Here is a 21705-nt window from a genome sequence, read left to right as displayed (position 1 = left end):
AACTCTTGATGTCTTTAAACAAACTATGTCTGGGTCTCTCCCCAGGGGAGCTGTGCTTGAATCTCTCCTTTGGGGGACAGTGTTGGGTTCTCTCAAAAGGACTGTGACCGATTCTCTCAAAGTGACTACGATGGCTCCTCTCAGAGTGACTGCGACGGCTCCTCTCAGAGTGACTGCCTCGGCTTCCCTCAGAGCGACTGCCTCGACTTCCCTCGGAGGGATTGCAAGGACTCCTCTCAGAGTGACTGCTCCGGCTCCTCTCAGAGTAACTGCCTCCATTCTTCTGAAAGTTACTGTGTAGTCTCCTCTGGGAGGGACTGCGATGACGGCCCTTCTCAGAGAAACTGTGAGGGGGTCTGTTAGAGGGACTGTAATGGCTCCTCTCAGAGGTATGGTGTCCTTTCCTTTCAGAGGACCTGCAATGGGTTCTTTGAGAGAGACTGTGCCCTCTCCTCTCAGAGTGACTTTGTCTTGCCTCAGAGGGACCGCGCCTTCTCTCAGAGCGACTGTGTCTTCTCTCAGATGGACTGCGACAGCTTCTCTCAGAGGCACTGCGATGGCTTCTCTCAGAGGCGCTGCGACGGCTTCTCTCAGAGGCGCTGCGACGGCTTCTCTCAGAGGCACTGCGATGGCTTCTCTCCGAGAGACTGTGACGCGTTATCTCAGAGGGACTGCTACGAGTTCTCTCAGAGAGACTGCTATGGGTTCTCTCAGAGGGACTGTGACGGGTTCTTTCAGAGAGTCTGTAACGAGGTCTCTCTGAAGGACTGTGCAGGGTTCTTTCCCAAAAAAAACTGGGGTAGTTTTGCTCCTTGTGGGTGGGTTTTTCTTTAAGGTGACTGTGTGAGGTTCTCTTCATAGAGGTACCAGGTAGGGTTGTCCATCCGGCCTGAACTCTGACTCCTGTTTTGGGCAAATTCTTGGACTCCTGGGTGGAGAATTCAGTTCTGTTGTTTTTCTTAGCTCTACTGCTATTGTCATTTTGAATTGTACCCAAAGACTGTAAGATTGAGGTGGATTGAAAGGTGATTCCTCTTTGGGAAACTATAGACTTGGGCAGCTGGGATGGTCTGGGTTGGAAAGAGCTACCTTTTATGGGTTGTTGAGCTGAGCTGAAATGATCTGTTCTTGCCCACAATATGTCTTCCTGCTTAGTGGTTGGATCTTTTGGGCTTAGTTTGACAACTAGCCTCCTGTCTTTTTTGCTTTCTCTTGATAAACAATAGTCCCTGGCTTTTTGTTTTGGAGTATAGTGTTTGTGCAACCACCAGTGATCTGACCTTGCCCCATCCTCAGGCTTCTGTCCAGCAAAAACCATAACTCTCTGTGCTGTCTTTAATGCCTGCTTTAGGCCCTGAAAGAGCAGCTGTATGAAATTGGGTTGGAAGGATTTCTTAGGTTGTCTTTTTAAAGAGGCAGTAGATGTCTGAGCTGTTCCAATCCTCTTCCTTCTCAACTGGGCTGGTAATTCCCTAGAGAAACTTTGTCCTCTGTTTTGTGTTCTCACCCTGTTGGCAATTTTCTTCATTGGATATTTTTCATCTTGATTGCTTTCAGAGTCACTTTCTGATAGGGAGTGAACTTGAGTGAATTCATAATGCCCAGTCTGTCCAATTTCTGTCTTTCCTACTAGGTCAGGGCTGCCATGTTGCCTTCGCCTGATGTGGACTTGTATAGGAGCAGGAGGAGACTGGGACAACACAGACCAGAAATCTTTTGTAGAAGTAGGACTCCTGGAAGCTGAAGTACAGCTTTTAGCTTTCCTTTGTGATGTTGATATATGGCTCCTTGGTATGACAGGTCTGTCTCTTCTCGGATACTTTTGGACTTGGGGTCTTTTCCTAGTTCGCAACCTAAAGCCAAGATGCAACCGAATCTCACCACGGCCCTCTGGAGTGCTTACAAGGTGGAGCTGTGGATAGATAAGAAGGTAAGGCCCAAAAGGAGCCTGTAATTTATGACAGCAATTAAATCCTGAACATCGACCACACTGTAGGCAGATAGGGTATTTTAGGACCAGACCTGTAGCTAGAGGTGGAGGCACATTGGGGGGTAGTTGACTCCTTAAGAGTTTTGATGCTATTTTCAGCTGCAGATCTTTTAGTAGCTGAAACTGTTCTGAGAAGTCAGTCTTAGCCTGGGAAAGATAACTTGGCTTGAGAGAGTGTTGGGGCTCAGAAATCCTTCTCTGTGAATCACTCTGTGAGTTATTACTTTGATCCTCTGGAACAGGATCTTTCCTAGTGAAAAATAACCGGAAGGAAGAATCTGACTTTACTGAAGCAGGCAGCTGGCCCCTTGTATGTGAAACAGACATGTACTGACCGATTTCCTGGGATATATCACTGAGCCTTAAATTTGTTTTCTTTATTCCCTTTTTAGTCCCAAAGTATTGCTGTATTATGGAGGATGTGGAGCCTCGTGTCCACATTCTTAAGGGCATCCTTGTCTTAGGACCATAGCACGAAGTATGTCTTTGAATATAACTTTTAACCACTGAAGGCCTAGAATTAGTACCTTGATCCTTCTCTAGCAGACTCTGGGAAAACTCCATTAATTCAGCTGGAACCCCAAATAACTTCTGAATAGATTGACAGGTATCTACAGTGGCTCTTTCTGCTGGAGATATTTGAGAACAAAGATTCTTTTCCATAGTGGTCCCCAAAACATTACCCAGCATTAGCATATTAGAGAGATATTTTCTAGGTAGTCGCTGCCTCCAGGCATGACTCTCCCGGGCATTCTGTTGTCTACCCAGGCTGGACCAGGTCAGGCTTCCTTGAGGTCCTAATCGTACCTGAGAGGTCCTAGATGGCAATCTCCAGCTTTGTGGTTGATGTTGGGAGAGGTTCTGAAGACTATATTCCCACTGCAGTGAGTTCTTTGGCTCTTCCACCTGCTTCCTTTTGGTCTTCTCCTTGGATATGACATCTGCTCCTGGGATCTCTGGATGTGGGATTTCCACAGGAATAGCTTTCTGTTCAGAGGGTTGATTAGGAAGGGCCAAGGTTGAAGACTGTATAGTAGTAGGGTCTATATAGGACTCTCCTGGCTGCAAAATATCTGTTCTCAAGTTTTTCATATTCAAGGTTCTTGTTACTTCTGGCATCCCAGAATCCCAAAATCTTCCTAAGTCAGCTGTAGTCTTGGCAGAGGTTGAAATGAATGGGGATGAAGAACTGTAAATGAACCTAGAAAAAGTATTCCCTACTTGCAATTCTTCTCCTGATGTTAACTCCTCATATTCTCTACTCTGATGCACCTGGTCTAGATTCAAATCCTCAGATTCCATAACTTGAGGAGGACCTTTTTTTAACCCTATAGATTGAACAGCTTGTAGCCTTTGTTCATGAGTCAACACTATAGGTTCCTCAAATGGAGATGTTGACTGTAGGGTTAATTCTACAGATTTAACTTGAATATTTGGCCTTGGAGTTAATTCCACAGGTTCTACCAGTTCTTGAAGATGTGGCTTTGGGAGTAAATCCAAACATTCCTTTACTTCCAGCTCTCCTTCTAGGGCTACTCCTATTGGTTCAGCAACCTGAGGAATTGGTCCTGGTGCTAATTCCTCAGATTTTACAATTTGAAGTTGTGGTCTTGAGAGTAACACACTCCTTACAATTTGAAACCCTGTCATCCCCTTTCTTTCCAGGATTTGGTCCATTGGCTTTGCAATTAATGTCTTAGATTTCCCATTTTGCAACCATAGCCCTGAAGATCTCGTGTTTTGCAGTTTTGGAGACAATTCAACAGATTCTGCCATTTGATGGGCTGGCCCTGGGGTTAATACCACAGACTTCACAACTTGAAGTGGCAGCCCAGGGATCACTTCCATGGAATCAATGACTTTTTGGGGAACCCCTGGGGTTACCTGTATTGATTGAGCCACTTGAAATGGTGTTCTTATTGGTTCTGTGACTTGATCTAGTGGCTTTGGACTGCTGTTCATAAATTCCATCATTTGGCCTGGTGGTCCTGGGGATATCTCTGGATATTCCATGCTTTGACAATGTATCTTTGTTAGCCCCATTGATCCTTCCCCTTGCTGGCTTGTCTCAGAGGTGGACTCCACAGATTCTGCATGTTCCACAACTTGACTTACTTGCTTTGGGGGCAACTCTAAAGAGTCCTCCATTCGCAGCCATTGCTTATAGGTCAAACCCTCAGATTCTGGGACTTGGTACCCTAACTCTGATGTTAGCCCTGAAGATAACACATGATGCTGTGACTTTGTGATCGATTGCATAGATTCCTTCCCTTGCAGCTGTTTATCTGAAGTCAACTCCACAGATTCGGGATCTTGGTGTCCTAGCCCTGGTGTCATTGCTGATGATTCTTGGACATGATGTAATGACTTTGGAATCAGTACTACAGATTCTTCCCTTTGGAGCCTTTTCTCAGATATCCCCTCCACAGGTTCTAAGCCTTGAGGATAGGACCTTGGAGAACCCTCTGAATATCCAGTGACTTGACTTATTGGTTTTGATGTCACTTCAGAGGACAACCACATGGTTTCCATAACTGGATGCTTTAGCTCAGGGGTCATTTCTTCAGATTGCACAACTTGTTTTAATGGCTTTATATATAATTCTCCAAAATCCTTAATTTGAGGCCAAGGCTGAGAAGACAACCCCAGAGATTCTGTGGTTTGGTAGCTTTTCTCTGGGGTTAATTCTGAAGATTTTGATTCTTGACCCCTTAGCACTGGAGTGAGATTCACAGATTCTGGTACTTGAAGATCTCGCTTCAGAGGCATCCCTGAAGATTCTATGGCCTTACCTGTTGGCTTTGGAGTCAATTCCACAGATTTCTCTATAGTTTCTTTGCCTTGATGTCCTGACTCAGGTGTCGTTTGTGAAGATTCTGTGACTTGATGACTTGGTATTGAAATCAAATTCACAGATTTAGGATCTTGATGTCTTGGTTTTGGTATCTTCTCAGCAAACTGATGCTTTCCCATAGGGATTATCTCGGAGGATTCTGAGATGTGATAACTTGGTTTTGGAGTTAGCTCCGTAGATTTAATTTGAAACAGTGCCCCTGGTGCTAGTGACACAGATTTTATAGGTTGCTGCAGAGACACTGAAGACAATTCCACATGTTTTATACTTTGCAACTTTGGATCTTGTGTAAACTCTAAACATTTCACATCTTGTTGCTCTGATTCTGGAGACAAATTTGAAATGTTGACACTAGTCAACATTGGTCCTGGTGTTAACTCCTTAGTTGGCTCTGGTGCCAACACCACCGATTTCAAACCTTGCACTTCCGAAGTCAACTCTTGGCAATTTCTACCTTGCTGTTGGGACCCTGGTGTCAACTCCACAGATTTTACTGTTTGGCAACAGGACTTTGGTACAGAGACCTCAGATTTAACATATTCTGACTTGAGGCATGATGTCAACTCTAAAGAATTCACACTTTGAGGTTGTGCCTCTAGGCTTGACTTCATAGATTTCACATCTTGAGAACATGACTCTGATAGAAATACCACAGATTTCTGTCTGAGGCAAGAAACCAGCTTCTTAGATTTCACATCTTGAGGTAGCCTTGGTTTCAACTCCAGATCTTCCTCATCTTGAAAACATGGCTCTGATGCAAACACCACAGATTTCACACTGTGCTGCTTCAAGTGTGAGGTCACTTCCTCAGAATTCATACCTTGAGGATGTGGCCCTGGGTTTAATCCCATATATTTCATTTTTTTAAGACATGGCTCTAGTGAAGATACCTCAGATTTGAAGTCCTGTCGCTCAGAGCTTGAAATCAATGTTACGGAATTTATACCACAAATCGATGGCTTCTTGTTCCTCCCCAAAGATTGTACATCTTTAAGTAGTGACTCTGGTGAAAGTATCACAGATTTTACAGCATGTAGCTGAGGGCCTGAAGTGGACACAGTGTTCACAACTTGCTGCTGTGACCCAAGGTGGTTCTCCAAAGATTGGACTTCTGGCAACTTTGTCTCTGGAGTCAACTCAGAAGATTTCACACATTGCAAATGCAGTGCAGGGTTGAGAAAAATAGATTTTATATCTTGAGATTCTTCCCCAGTTATCAGTTCAGAGGGTTTCATGCCTAGCACCTGTGATCCTGGATTGTGCTTTGTAGAATTTATGCGTTGAAGTTTTGATCCTAAATTCAACTCAGAAGAGTTCACACCTTGCAACTGTTGGGCAGAGTTGAGCTCCATAGATGTTATACCTTGAAGCTTTGTTCCTGTATTCAATTCAGATTTTACATATTGCAAATGATGCCCAGGATTGAGCAGATTAGATTTTATACCTTGAAGCTCTGGCTCTGGATTCAACTCAGATCTCCTACCTTGAAATTTTGTCCCTGAGGTCAATTCAAAAGATTTTATACCTTGCAAGTCTGGCCTGTGTTTGCACACCATAGAATTTTCACACTGTAATTTCTGCCCTGTATTCAACTCAGAAGAATTCACACACTGCACCTGTAGCCCGGAATTGCATTTCCTAGGTGCTACACCTAGAAACTTTAAACCTGGAGACGATTCAGATTTTAAACCTTGAAAATGTGGTCCAGGGTTGTACACCATAGATATTTCACTTTGAATCTCCGTCCCTAGATTCAACTCAGAAGACTTCATACCTTGAAGTTTTGAAACTGGAATCAATTCAGAAGATTTCACACCTTGCAAGTATGGATCAAGGCAGAACACCTTAGAATTTGTAACTTGAACCTCTGGCCCAGGATTCAACTCAGAAGAATTTACCCCTTGCCTCTGTGTCCTAAAGTTGAATTCCAGAGACTGCATACCTTGAAGCTTTGTTCCCAAGCACAACTCAGAAGATTTTACATCTTGCAACTGTTTATCTGGATTGACTTCCATAGACTTCACGTCTTGAAGCTTTGTCTCTATCCCTGATTCTGAGGATTGTGTGCCTTGCAAATGTGGCACAGGATTGGACACCATATATTTTACACTTTGAAGCTCTGGACATGGATTCAACTGAGATTTCTCACCTTGCCACTGCTTTCCAGCATTGAATTCAGAAGATAATGCACTGTGAAGCTTTGATTCCAAGGCCAACTCAGAATGTTTCGCAACCTGCCATTCTGGGCCATGGTTTACCTCTGTAGATTTCATTGTTTGAAGATTCATCACCTCAAAAGATTTCACACCTTGCAATTTTGCCCCAGAATTGAATTCCATAGATTTCACACTTTGAAGTTGTGTTTCTGATGTCAATTTCCTCTTCTGTAACTTTGGGGCTGAATTGAATCCCAAAGGTTTCACACCTTGTATTTTTGTACCTAGAGTCATTTCAAAAGATTTTGCATCTTGCCTATTTGGCTTAGGAAGGAACTCTACAGATCTCCTACCTTGAAGCTTTGTCTCTGGCAATAATTCAGAAGTTGTTATACCTTTTAACTGTGGTACAGGTTTTAATTTAACAGATTCTAGATCTTGAAGCCTCCACTCTAACATCCCATCAGATATCTTACCTTGTGACGGTGGTCCAGGATTGAACACTACAGATTTCACTTGGAGTTTTGTTCCTGGAATCAATTCTGATTTTGTACCCTGCAAATGTGGTCCAGATCTGAACTCCATAGATTTTACATCTCGAAGCTCTGTCCCCAGGAATGACTTGGAATATTTCACGTCTTGCAAATGTGGGCCTGAGTTGAACTCCATGGATTTCACACCTTGAAGTGTGCCTGGAATCAACTCAGAAGATTTTTTAAATTGTATCTGTGGTCCAGAGTTGAACTCTACTGATTTCACACCTTGAAGTTTTGTCCCTAGGATCACTGCAGAAGATTTCATACCTTGAAAGTGTGGCCCAGAACTGAACTCCATAGATTTTACATCTTGAAGCTTTTTACCCAGCATCAGTTCAGAAGATTTCATATCTGGTAACTGTGGGCCTGAGTAGAACTCTTCAGATTTCGCACCTGAGAACTTCCTCCCAAGGGTTAAATCAGAAGATTTCTCACCTTGTAACTTTGGATCAGGTTTGAATTCTCCATATTTCACACCTTGAATTCTACGTATTTCACACCGTGTTTCAGAATGATCTTTGCAAATGTGGTCCAGGATGAAATCCATAGATTTTACACCTTGAAGCGTATTACTCATGATTGAAGATTTCACATTTTGCAATTGTGGATGTGAAATGAATTCCAAAGATTTTACTTCTTGAAGCTTTGTCCCCTGGCTCAATTCAGATTCTGCAACTTGCGACTGGCGTCCAGGGCTCAATTCTGTATGTTTTACGTCTTGAAGCCTTGTCTTTGATGTCCCTTCAGAAGATTTCACACCTTGCAATACTGAGCCAGGGTTTAACTCAGTAAATTGCATACACTGAGGTCTTGTCTCAGGGGTCAACTTAGAAAATTTTATGCTTTGCCACTGTGGCCCAGAGTTGAACTCCTCAGATTTCACTCCTTGAAGCTTCGTCTGAAGAGTCAACTCAGATGATTTTGTACTTTTCAAGTATAGTGTAGAGTTCACCTCTTCAGTTTTATCACTTTGTGATTGTGACCTTTGTCTTGAAACCTCAGATTTCACACCTGGAAGCTGTGGCTCTTGTGCAAACACTGGAGATTTCATACCTTGAATCTGTGTCCCTGGGGATGATGCTAAAGCTGTCTCTTGCACCTGTAGTTCTGGGGTCAACTCAGGAGATTTTACATCTTTCAAGAGAAGTCCAGGTTTGAATACCATAGATTTTATACCATAAAGCTTTGACATTGAAGTCAGGTCACATGATTTCATGCTTCTTGACTGCAGACCTACTTGATCTACTGATTTGAAACCTTGAAGCAGTTGTTCCCGTTGTGGTGCCAAAGTTTGTATACCTTGGAGCTTTGGCCTTGAAGTCGAATTAGATGCCTTCTCACCTTTGAACTGTAGCACTGGTTTCATCTCTCCAGGTTTGACCTTTTGAGATTCTGACCCAAAACTTAACGCTGCAGATTTCATACCTTGGAACTCAGGTCTTGGTATCCACTGCACAGATTTCATACTTCCAAGCTCTGGCTCTTGGTTTAACTCCATAGTTTTCATACCTTGATGCTGTGGCTCTGAGGCTGACTCCAAATTTTCTCTTTTTTGCAGCTGTGGTCCTGGAGACAACTCAGCGGTTTTCATGCTCTGCCACAGTAGCCCAAGGTTGAAATTTGTAGTTTTTGCACCATGAAGTTTTGGCCTTAGAGTCAATACAGATGACTTCACACCTTCCAGTTGTAACACAGGTTTTGATTCTGCAGGTTTGACACTTTGAGATTGTGACTCAGGATTTAATACTACCGATTTCATATGTTGGAACTCAGCTGCTGGTATCCACTGCACACATCTCACACTTCTAAGCTTTGGCTCTTGGTTTAACTCCACAGTTTTCGGACTTTGAAGCTGTGACTCTGATGTTAACTTGAAAATTTTCCCTTTTTGTAGCTGTGGTCCTGGGGACAACTCAGGGATTTTCTTGTACTGCCACTGTGGCCCAAGGGTGAACTGCATAGATTTTGCACCTTGAAGTTTTAGCCCTGAAGTTAATACAGATGATTTCACACCTCTCAACTGTAGTGCAGGTTTCAATTTTGCAGTTTTGACATCTTGAGATTGTGACCCTGTAGTTAACTCTATAGATCTCATACCTCGAAACTCTGGTCCTGGCAGCCACTGGATATATTTCCTACTTCCAAGTTCTGGCTCTTGGTTTAACTTCACAGTTTTCACATCTTGAAGCTGTGGCTCTGAAACTGACTCCAAGGGTTTTACTTGGTACAACTGTGATCCTGAGGTGAACTTGGAAGATTTCACACTCTGCACCCGTGGTTCAAGGTTGAATTCTTTAGGTTTTGCACCTGGAATATTTGGTTCTGGAGTCAATTCAGATGATTTCATATTTTTCAACTGTAGCCCAAATTTGAGGTCTACAGCTTTCACATCTTCAGATTTGGGCTCTGGAATTAACTCCAAAGACATTACATTTTCAGACTTAGATGGTGTCTTCATTTGCTCTAAATCCACATAATTTTGCTCTGGTGAGAATTCTACAGACATCTCACCATCCTGTTCTGGTCCAGGAGTTAAACTCACAGCTCCCATCCCTTGTTGCCTTGAGGCTAAATCCACAGATTTTACTCTTTGAAACTCTTGTCTTCCCATTATATTCAAAGATTTTACCACCTTTCCCTTTAGCCTTGTGGTCAATTTCATAGATTTTACACATTGCTGATCTGGCTCTGGAGTCTCCTTAACAGATTTTAAATTTTGTAACTTTAAACTTGGGATAATCTCCACAAATTTCACATCTTGCATATGTGGTTCTGATGTCAGTTCCTCAGATTTAGCACCTTGCAGTTGAGGCCCTTGGAGCACCTCCATAGATTTAACAACTTGAAACAGTGGCCCTAGTACAAAAGTCATAGAATTTTCACCTTGCCTCTTTGGCTCAAGGTTCAATTCTACAGATTTCACATCTTGCAGCTGTGATGAACCTGGAGCAATCTCCATAGTTTCCAAACCTCCTAAACATGATCCTGGAGGTAAGACCACAGATTTTATGTCTTCTAACTGTGAACCTGAGGTCAGCTCCTCAGATTTTAAACCCTGAAACTTTGAGCCTGGGGTTAGTTCCACAGGTTTCACTTCTCCCACCTGTGGTCCTAGGGTTAATGCCATAGATTTGCTATCTCCAGTTTGTGAGTCTGGAGTTAAGGCCATGGGTTTCATATCTTCCAGTTTTGACCCTGGTGTCAGCTCCTCAGATTTTAAACCTTGAGGCTTTGAGATTGAGATCCATTCCACATGTTTTACATCTTGTACTTGTGGCCCTTGGATCAATTCATAAGATTTCATACCTTGTATCTGTGGTTTTCCAGTCAACTGAGAATGTTTTACACTTGGCAACTGTGGCCCAGGAGTCAACTCTATAGATTTTGCACCCGACATTTGTGGTTCTGAGACTAATTTATAAAACCTTTCATCTTTGAAGCTTGACATTTCATTTTCTCCTACATGTTTTATACCTTGAAAAAGTGATTCTGGTATTGACGTCTCAGACCCTTGACTCTCTGGTCCTGGGATCACCTCTGTAAATCTTACCCCTTGCATTTTTGGCCCTGGGGTCAACTCGAAAATTTTTACACATTGTAGTTTTAGACCTGAGTCTGACTCTGAAGATTTCACACCTTGAGTTTGAGTTCCAGGAGTTGAATAAAAAAATTGGTCATCTTGTAGCCATGGCTCTGAGTTAAGCCCCACTTGTTCCATATCTTGGTGTCCTGGAGACATTTTTGTTAATTTGGAATCTTGCAGCCCTAACTCTGGGGTCACCTCCACAGAATTTACACCATGAAACATTGATTCTACGGTGTGCTCCTCAAATTTGACATCTTGAAGCTTTGGCCCTGGAGTCAATTCAGAAAATTTGACATCTTGCTGCCATTGTTCTAAATTTTGTTCCTCAAATTTCATGTCTTGGAATTGCAGTTCTGAGGGCAGTTTCACAGAATTCATGCTGCAAAAATGTGACCCTGGAGTAGACAGAACAGATTTCATATCTTCATCCAGTAGCCTTTGGCTTAACTGCAAAGATGATTCTGTTTCAAATCCTTGAGACTTTATGTCTTGAAGCTGTGCTCCTGGTATCAACTGCACATATTTGAAACCTTGATTCTTTGGTTCTGAGGTCAACTCAGAAAATTTTACATCTTGCAAGCATGGCCCTGGGCGTAATTCTGGAAATTTCACATCTTGAGATTGTGGTTCCTGAGTCATCTGTATAGATTTAACATTTTGAGGCTTTGATCCTGGGGTACAATCTGACAATTTGATTTCTTGCTTTGGGGAACCTGGAATAAATTCATCAGATTTCACACCATGATGTGGGAGACGGGAGGTTAAATCTACAGATTTATCTCCTTGGATAAGTGCCCCTGGAGATAACTTTGAAAATCGTGCACTTTGCAACTGTGGCCCTAGGGTCAATCCAGAAGATTTGATATGTGGCTGCGAGGGGCCTAGAGTTAAATCCACAGATTTCACACCTTGGAGCTGTGTCCTCTTATTAAATTCCTCCCATATCATACCTTGTAGCACAGGTTCTGGTATCTGCTCTTCAGAGGCTACCGCTCCTATAGTTGACAGTTGCCTTGAATTCACAGATTTCACATCTTCCAACTGTGGCTCTCGATCCACCTGCCTAAAATGTACTCCTTGGAGCTGTGGTCCTGGGGCCAACTCTATAACATGTGGTTTTGGTCCTGTAATTAACTTTTTAGATCCTACCATTAGTTGGGATGACTCAGGGGTTAACTCTACAGATTTTAAATCTTGGAGCAGTGACTTCGATTTTTCATCTTTAATCTGTTGTCCTAAAATCAATGCCAGAGATCCTTTCTCTGAATATGGTGGTACAGGGGTTAACCCCTGGGATTTTTCAACTTGGTGCAATACCCCCAAAGTTTCTGTGTCTTCATACTCTGACTTTAGGGTTTCCTCTGAAGATTCAGTAACTTGAAGATGCAGCTTTACAGTCATTCCTGCAGATTCCACAACTTGACCTGTTGGCTTTTGTGTTAATGCCTCTTGGAACAAAGCCTCAGAAGTAGGCCTCACAATTTCTTGATAGCCTTGCTCTGGAGTCATCTTTGAAAACTTCTGAAGCTGTGGCCCAGGCATCACCCCAGCAGTTTCCATGACTTGCTTAGGGATCAACTTCACAGATTCTTCCTCTTGTGGCCAGATTTCAGAAACTAACTCTGCAGGTCCTGTGTCTTGATGCCTTGTTCTGGAAGATAGACTCTCAGATTTCATTCCTTGTAAATGTGGTTCCATGGTCATTTTCCTTGATTTAACATATAGTAATGGTGTCTCAGGAATTAACCTCCTGGATTCTTGCAGTGGTGGAGTTAACCCTAGAGTTAATTCCACACCTTTATTATCATGGATTAATGGCTCTAGGGTCAGCTCCTCAGATTTTAGACTTTGGGGCTGTGGTTCTGAGGTCAATGGCCCAGAATTCACATTTTGAAATTGTGGTTCTGAAATCAACTCCTCATATTTTATAACTTCTGAATATGGTCCTAGATTCAGACAAATGAGCTTTATTCCTTGGGGCTCTGGCTCTGGGGTTAACACCTCTGATTTCATACCTTGCATCTCTGATCCTGGCACAAACTCCAGAGATTCTTTTCTTGTATGTTGTGACACTGGAGTCTCACCCATGGCTTTTACAAATTGGAGCATTGTCTCCATAGACAATGGCATTGAGCTTATCTCCCTAGATTCTGAAGTTTGGCCCAAAGGCCCTGGAGTAATTCCGAAAGATGACTGTGTAAATTGCACAGATTCTTCAAAATGGTGACTAGTGTCAGAGGTCAACTTTTCTTCTGTTCCTTGATATCTTTGCTCTAAGATCTTCCTAGAAGATTCTGAGGCTTGATGCCATGGGATCAATTCTTCAGGCTCTACGCCTTGTTTATTTGGTTTTTGGTTCAACTCTACAGATTTTACTGCTTGAAGGTGTGGCCCTGGGATCAGCTCCCCAAGGTGCACTCCTTGCACTTGTGTCTCAGGAATTAACCTTTTACAATCTGCCAACTGAGGAGTTAATTCCATAGTTTCCACATCTTCAAGTAATAGTACTGGGGCTATCCTCTCAGGTCTGCTATCATGTAACCATGCTTTGGGGGCCAACTGCACAGATTTCATATCTTGCTGTAGTGGTCTCAGGGTCACAGGTTTTATATCTTGAAATTCTGGTGGTCGGGTCAAACTAACATATTCCATATCTTGCAACTGTGAATCTATACATGTCCTACTTTGCAATTGTGGTGTTGGGGCCAACTCTTCAGATTTCCTACTTTGTAGGTGAGGTTCTGGTGCCAATTCTGAAGATTTCACAGTTGGAATCATTTGTCCATATTTTACTATTTGTGGGATTGAACCTGTGGTTATGTCTACAGATTTCACACTTTTAAACCTTGGTCCCAGGGTCAGGTTCTCAGAGTTTTCATTTTGCAATCCTGGGAAGTCCATAGAATCCATTACCTCAAGTTGTGGCATTCGCTTCACCTCCATATATTTCACACCTGGAAGCAATGACGTAGTAGTCATTACTGCAGGTTCTGTAACTTGATTCAGTGGCTTTTGGCTCATTCCCATAGTTTTGGTATTCTGACCTGGTGACACTGGGAGTGTCCCTAAAGATTCCATTTTTTGATGGTGTGAGTGTGTCAGATCTACAGATTTCTTCATTTGTAGCCATGTATCAGAGGTCAAGCCCATAGTTTCTGTAACTTGATGGCTTTGCCTTGGCTTTGTCTCCAAATATGATGAGATTTGATGCCATGGGGTCAAACTCAAAGGTTCTGTGACTTGTTGAGGACGTCCTGGGGCTAATGCCACAGATTCTGTGTCTTGATGATATGGTTTTGGAGTCATTGGCACAGATTCTAGCACTTGAATCGATGATTCAGGAGTCAATTCCAGAGATTCCTTGACTTGAGATACTGGTCTTGGAGTCGAACCTTGAGATTCTACAACTTGTGACTGTGGTGCTATGATCATTCCCATGGATGACCCTAGTGTTATTGGGGTCACCTTTACTGACTGTATGACTTGACATGGTGGCCTTGGGATCACCTTTAATGATTCTGTGACTTTAGGTGATGGCCTAACTGCAAATGGAGCAATAGTATTGGGAGAGCTAGAGGAAGAAGTCAAATCATTCTGTTGAGGTGGCCTTGGTGTAAAATTTGCAATTTGAGACTGTGAACCTGGAGTCATATGCCCAGATTCCATAACATGCAGCTGTGCTGGCGGAATTATCCCCATGAAATCCATGGCTTGTAACAGTGCCACTGGAGTTACTTTCATATCATCTATAACCTGAACCAGTGATTGTGTGTTTTGATGTGTTGGCCCCGGAGTATTGGTTACCAGTTCCATGATTTGACTTTGTAGCCTTGAGTTCATGTCCACTGATTCCATGACTTTATCCTGTGGCCCTGGGGTGATTTCAACAGTTTCCATGACTAAATGTTGTGGCCTTAGACTTGTTTGTCCTGATTTTATGACTTGGTGGTCCATGACTTGGCATTGTGACCTTGGGGTTATCCCTGCTGAGTCTGTGATTTGTGGATATGACTTATTAATCATCCCCATGGAATCCATGACTTGAAGCAATGCTATAGGAGTTACTTTCCTATTATCTGTGACTTGATTCAGTGGTCTTGAGGTCATCCTCTTTAATTCCATAGTTTGATGTTGAGTGCTTGGGATTACCTCTGTTGATTCAATGACTTGATATGGTGATTTTGGGATTGTACACACTGTTTCCATGGCTTCCATTGGTTTTACAACTTGATTTTGTGGCTGTGGGAACAAACCCACAGGTTCTGTCACCTCTGAATGTAATTCTGGGATCATCCCCATGGAATCCATGACCTGAATCAATGCCAGTGGAGTTATCTTTATACTATCTGTGACTTGATATGGTAGTTTTGAGGTCAACTCCACATCAGTTACTTGGGTTTTCTCCTGCTGTATCATTTTCCTTGGAAAACCTATAACCCTCTGCTTTATACTAAGCTCTAGCACATGTTTAGGGTCCTTCAGTGAAATGGATTCTTCTGGAATTACTCCTAAACTTCTGGGAGGTGGGGTGCCCATGGATGTACCTAAGGTCCTGGATCCAGGGATTTGGTCACCATCCCTAGATTGTGGCTGCTTACCTGGGATAAGTGACTGTGAATTTTTTTGTGTCCTTTTTAATCCAGATTCCACTCCAATGTTCACATGGAGCTGAAATGATGGAAGGTCTGGGGATTTACTGGTGATCTTTTGCTCAGCACTTTGATGAATGGGCAGAGATAACTGGGTTTGGGGTCTCTCTGGTTCAGGGACTCTTCCTTGTATCTCAATCAAATAATTCAACATTGCCCATGATTCCTTCACAGCCAGAGGTACTGTTTGTTCCCTCAAAGTACAAACCTTCCAAGCCATATGTCCCTCCAGCTCCCACCTAGCCAAAGGAGAGAGATGGACTGGAGCCCACCCTGGGAGCTGTGGTCTGTTCTTGAAAACAGATTTTGGCTCATGATCTGATGTCAAATGATTCTTGCTCCTTCTCTTACTGGTTGATTTCTCCTGTTGGTTACAGAGATTTGGGCATTCAAAAACAGACTTGATAAAAGAGCTTTGAGGTTCTAAGGATGAAGGAGCTGCTAAATTCTGAGAAAGCTTTGATTTCTCAGGCTCTGGGAGCTGAATAGAAGGCAGTGATGTATCTTGGCTCCTGATCACAGAAGATTGTTTTTTTGGGGAAGCAGGTGAACTGTGGCTCCAGAATTGCCAGGTTGTTCCTTCAGAAAATACAGGAAGGTGAGACAGACTAGAGTTGTTGGAAGGTGATCCAGAGGTGATGCTGTGGTCAGTAGAATGCTTTGCCTTCTTACAGTCACAACTGGGTAGAACAGGCTGCTGAGCCACCGAAACAGAGGAGTTGGATGAAGAAATCGTATCCTGTGGTTCAGGCAAAGGCAGTTCCATAAGATTTAATCTAAGAAGTAAAGAGAAAAGGTTCCATTTGCTTGGAAGTAGGAAAAGGTAAAAGGGAAAGAGAATGCAAAATATTGTTGGCCTAAGGGAGAGGGTAAAAAAGCAAAACAAAGCAATTTTCCTTCTAACATCAATTACTTATGGAAAGAATTCCTCCCCCAGGACAAAGGGAGGCAATTGTTCCCATTCCAGTCAGAAATGATCCCAAGACCAGCATTTCATAAACTTCCTTTGAACCTAGAACTTTCTCCATCGCCCAAACTCTATCTAACTATCTCACTCCCTCCTACCCTCTTTTCCTCATTCCTTTCCCTTTTTTTTTTTTTTTTTTTTTAGGTACCTGGGCCTGGGATTGAACATGGACCTCCCATGAGAGAAGCAGGACTTGAGCCACATCTGCTCCCATCCCGCCCTCTCTTTTAAAAGCTCTACCATCTCCAATCCCTGCCCAGAAACTACTATTCCCTGACCTCGCACTTTCCAGGTGATGGAAGATCTGTTGAAGACTCTTCTTCATTGATCCAAGTGCATATTCCTCGGCCAAGCCCACAGAGAGTCCTGAAAATCTGGATACAACAGAGTATGTCAATGAAATTAAAGTGATATTAAAGTACTGGGAAGGATGAGAGACTTAGAAAGGAGACAATGATCATCGTGAGGGAAGTAAAACAGAGCCTGGGTTATCTTATTTCCAACTTTCACAGAGTTTATCAGTAGGATAGACTGAAGGGAGAAAGAATAGACACAATGAAGACAGATATTACTCACTTTGTCATCCTGAGATTTTCTTCCCGCTGTGGAGCTGGGAGTAGGAGTAAAGAATCTATTAGTATCGTTGATTAATGATATTACCTAGTCCAACCCTCTCATTTTGAAATGAAGGAAATAAAGGGGAAGTCATGCCCAAGATCATCAAGATAATTAGTGGCAGAGCTCAGACAACTCAGGTCTCAAGTTTGTTTCTTTTTAACTATACTATGCCATGTTCACCATGAGTGAATATAAACCATTGGAAAGAGCAAGAATAATCATTGTATTAGAGAGTTGGAATGGGGGAAACAGAGGTCATGATCCATATTTGTTCCTTTGAAGAATTTATCCAGTATTTATGATGGGGGAAACAGGGTACTGAAACTTTCCTCACCAAACTCTTGATAGTCCCCTTCTCTATTCCCCAATTTTACCAAGTTTCTTTCTCAATACTTTGGACTTTGTACAAGAGGAAATGAGGAAAGGAAGCATGGAAAGAATCATGGAGCAGCTTATATCTCTTTGGAAGTGGAGATACTAGAAAGAATAGGCATACTTCTGTTTACAGCCTCTTTTTTCAACCTCCCTCCACCTGCCATATAGGCTTGAGTCTTAAAGCAGACCCACAGTTTATTGGACATTAACCTTGGGGCGTTGAAGAATAAAGAATAGGATTTTTCTGACCTGTGATTTTCTGAATCTTTTTCAATTCATGCTGCTTTGAAGTCTAGAGAGACACAAAAAGAAAAAAAAAAATCAGGTTATGTTCCAGATTGGAAACTTTACTGAGAACACATCTCACGTCACGGACACAGGTATTGACACAGTTGGCTTCCATGACCCCCTCATTCATTTATTCATGAAGCATGTATTGAGTACTTACTAAGTACTAGGTATTGTGTAGGACTCAAACATAAATACGATCCCTGCATTCTAGAACCTATCTGTAGGGAAGATAGATATTGAAACAGGTAGGTTATACTACAATGTGATAAATGCTGTAAGAGAAATATAAGCATTAAGAGAATACAGAGGGGGAAGCAGATATGGCTGAAGTGATTGGGCTCTTGTCTACTTTATGGGAAGTCCCAGGTTTGGTTTCTGGGGCCTTCTGGTGAAGGTGAGCTAGCCCACATGGAGAGCTGATACAACAAGATGACACAACAGAAAAGAGACACAGAGGAAAGACAATGAGAGACACAACAAACCAGGGAGCTGAGGTGACTCAAGCTATTGAAGAACTTTCCCATGGTGGAAGACGACAAGGAGACACAAAGAACGTGCAGCGAATGGCCACAGAGAGCAGACAGTGAGCACAAGTAGCAAGGGGCAGGCGGAGTGAATAAATAAATCTTTAAAAAAAAAAGAGAGAGAAGGAAAGAACTACTCAAGAAGATGCCATTTGTCCTGGATTTGGAAGAATCAGCAGAACAGTTTTAGGTTCCCTTTAAGAAAGAGCACTCCAGGCAAGTGGGAACATCACTGAGAAAATCAGCATGATCGTTGGGTGCATTTCTGCTAAGTAGTAGGAGAAATGGATGAAAAGGTATGTAGAATCCAGCTTATGCCAAACAATGGAATTTTAATTTTATCCTGTAGGTCGGAATTTCCCAGCTTGCGGTGAACTCCTGAGTTTTTCTCAAAGATGTTTCAAGTCATTTCAAAGGCAGTCATGACATTTGTTGCAATTATAAATAAAACAAATCATTATTTCTTCTCTTTGCACCAAGACATCAAATCTCCAAGAGCATATCAAAAGAGCCTGCACAACGATTGGTGGAAATCTTAGAAGTACACTCATGACTGTCACTCAGCAGTTTATCACTCAGCTGAATACCCCTAGCAGTGGCGGTACTGCTTTCTTTAACAGATACTTATTTTATTACATTTTATTTCTTCAGGTAGCTTTAGAGGTGGATAAGGTACAGATACTGAGATGATTAAACCAAAAATTTCAAACTTAGATTTAAAATTTTTCCCTCCCTCAAAGGGAATAACAGCATTATTTCTGTGTAGCCCTAAATCGATTAATTAGCTCTTTAAGGGTTATATAGTTCTATTATATTTTTACTTCTAATGTTGCAGTTCTCAATCTTGGCTTCCTTCCTTCCTTCCTTCCTTCTTTTTTTCCTTTTCTTTTTCCTTTTTCTTTTCCTTGCCCTTCATTCCTTCCTTTATTTATTTTAGGAGGTTCTGGGGATTGAACCCAAGACCTCATATATGAAGTTCACACTCAACCATTGAGATACACCCACTCCACTGCTTATCCTCAAAATCCCCACCAAACCCCAAAATACTTAAATCAATCTCTTCAAGTGTCACCCAGGCATATTTTTAAAAACTCCATAGATCACTATACTATGAATCCAAGTTTGATAATTTTCTACCCAGTTTTCTCAATTTTCTCTACACCCCTCTGTAACCATCCCCAATTTTCATTACTTTGTACTGTCAACTGGAGTACACTTCTTTAGCCATCTCAATTGTGGTTAAGTCTGTGGGACCATAAGGCCAATCATTTTAATTGAAATATCTTAGTAGCTGATTTGATTAAATTTATTGGTTGTTAATTGACCAAATTGACCATTGTTTTTGTGTCAGGTTAGTTTCTTCAGTCTTTAGGGCAGGCACTGTTACCTTATTCTTTCTTTAAAAGGTTGGATACATTGTAAGTATTTTGACCTGATGTATGAGCTCCATAAAGCCACAATATAGTTTTTATTCTTAATTTAAAATAAACCTTTTCAGCTTATTTTCCTAGTATTTCATTTAGGAAATGCTTTCTTTTTTTCAAAGATTTATTTTCTTTATTTCTCTCCCCTTCCCCCACTCCCCCATGGTGTGCTCTCTTGTGTCCTGTCCATTCGCTGTGTGTTCAGTGTCCACTTGCATTCTTGGCAGCACCAGGAATCTGTGTCTCTTTTTGTTGCATCATCTTGCTGCATCAGCTCTCTCTGTGTGTGGCACCACTCCTGGGCGGATTGTGCATTTTTCGTGCAGGGCGGCTCTCTTTGTGGGGTACACTCCTTGCGCATGGGGCTCCCCTACACAGGGGACACCCCTGCATGGCATGGCACTCCTAGCACGCAGCAACACTGCACATGGGCCAGCTCACTACATGGGTCAGGAGGCCCTGGGTTTGAACCCTGGGTCTCCTATTTGGTAGGTGGACTCTCTATCAGTTGAGCCACAACCCCTTCCCAGGAAATGCCTTCTTTTATAATACTAGTATTTTATTTAAGGAATATGTTTTTTAAATTCTTTTAAGTTACTAAAAATGCAACAACAAAAATTTCTTATGTTGTCAATGCAAAATTAGGTGTCTACACCTAATGTGTGTCCACACAACAAATATTGTGTGATCCTACTGACATGAAATCATGTGAATGGCCCAAAGTATTAAATACATAAATCTCTGGAGGTTTACTTTAAGATGGAACATCTATTCTTTCATGTTCCATTGACTAAGAATTATATATTTTGTGTTAAACGTTTCATTATATATGTTTCAACATTTCAACTTTAAAGATAGCATTGTTAATATTGTTTTTGTATTTTCAAAGACATAATTATTGACAGTAATGTCTATAGAAGTCTATAAGTTAAATGATAGTACCAGTTAAGTGACTTAATGGCTTACAAATTAGAAATTATACAAAAAACATTATCATAGCAGAACAACACTTCTACTTTCCATTAACATGACTCAACATAGAAATCACTTTGGTAAATTTAAACATGTAGACTAGTGTAGCAGTTTGAGATTATATTGGATTCTTGTGTCAGTAGGGTGTTAAGTCCCCGTCCCTTGGTGAGTGGGGACTCGAAGATAAAAGGCATGGTAAAGGACAGAGTTAGGGGTTTTTGATGTTAGAGTTTTGATTTTGGAGTTTGATGCTGAAGCCTTAAGCTGGAGCCCCAGGAAGTAAGCACACAGAGGAAAGAAAGGCCAGCCCCAGGAAGGGAGAAACCCAGGAAGCCTGAAACCTCATAGATGTTAGCAGTCATCTTACTCTAACACGGGGAAATAGATTTTGGTGAGGGAAGTAACTTATGACTTATGGCCTGGTATCTGTAAGCTCCTACCCCAAATAAATACCCTTTATAAAAAACAACCAATTTCTGGTACTTTGCATCAGCACCCCTTTGGCTGACTAATACAACTAGTGTTCTTTTTTTTTTTTTAAGATTTATTATTTATTTAATTATGTGCCCCTGCCCAAAGTTGTTTGTACTCACTGATTACTCTCTGTCTGTTGTTGTGTGCTCTCTGTGTCTGCTTATCTTCTTTTTAGGAGGCACAGGGAACCAAGCCTGGTACCTCCTATGTGGGAGAGAGTTGCCTAATCGCTTGAGCCACATCTGCTCCCTGCTTGCCGTGTCCCTCATTGTGTTTCCTCATTGCACAT

At 42.0% G+C, this 21705-nt stretch overlaps 1 protein-coding gene across 1 annotated transcript in view; it reads right to left on the bottom strand.

Annotated features, from left to right (window-relative positions):
• SPATA31H1 (SPATA31 subfamily H member 1) overlaps window positions 1-21705 on the bottom strand; it is a 72178-nt gene that overhangs the window by 78 nt on the left and 50395 nt on the right. Inside the window, 4 exon segments of the mRNA XM_071211866.1 lie at window positions 2-16547; window positions 17017-17159; window positions 17311-17348; window positions 17942-18023. Of these exon segments, the coding sequence (XP_071067967.1) occupies window positions 2-16547; window positions 17017-17159; window positions 17311-17348; window positions 17942-18023 (16809 nt within the window).

Source organism: Dasypus novemcinctus, chromosome 25, assembly GCF_030445035.2.
Source record: "Dasypus novemcinctus isolate mDasNov1 chromosome 25, mDasNov1.1.hap2, whole genome shotgun sequence".
NCBI lineage: Eukaryota > Metazoa > Chordata > Mammalia > Cingulata > Dasypodidae > Dasypus > Dasypus novemcinctus.
The sequence above is the reverse complement of the archived record's forward strand: the minus strand, read 5'-3'. Positions and strand labels throughout refer to the sequence as shown.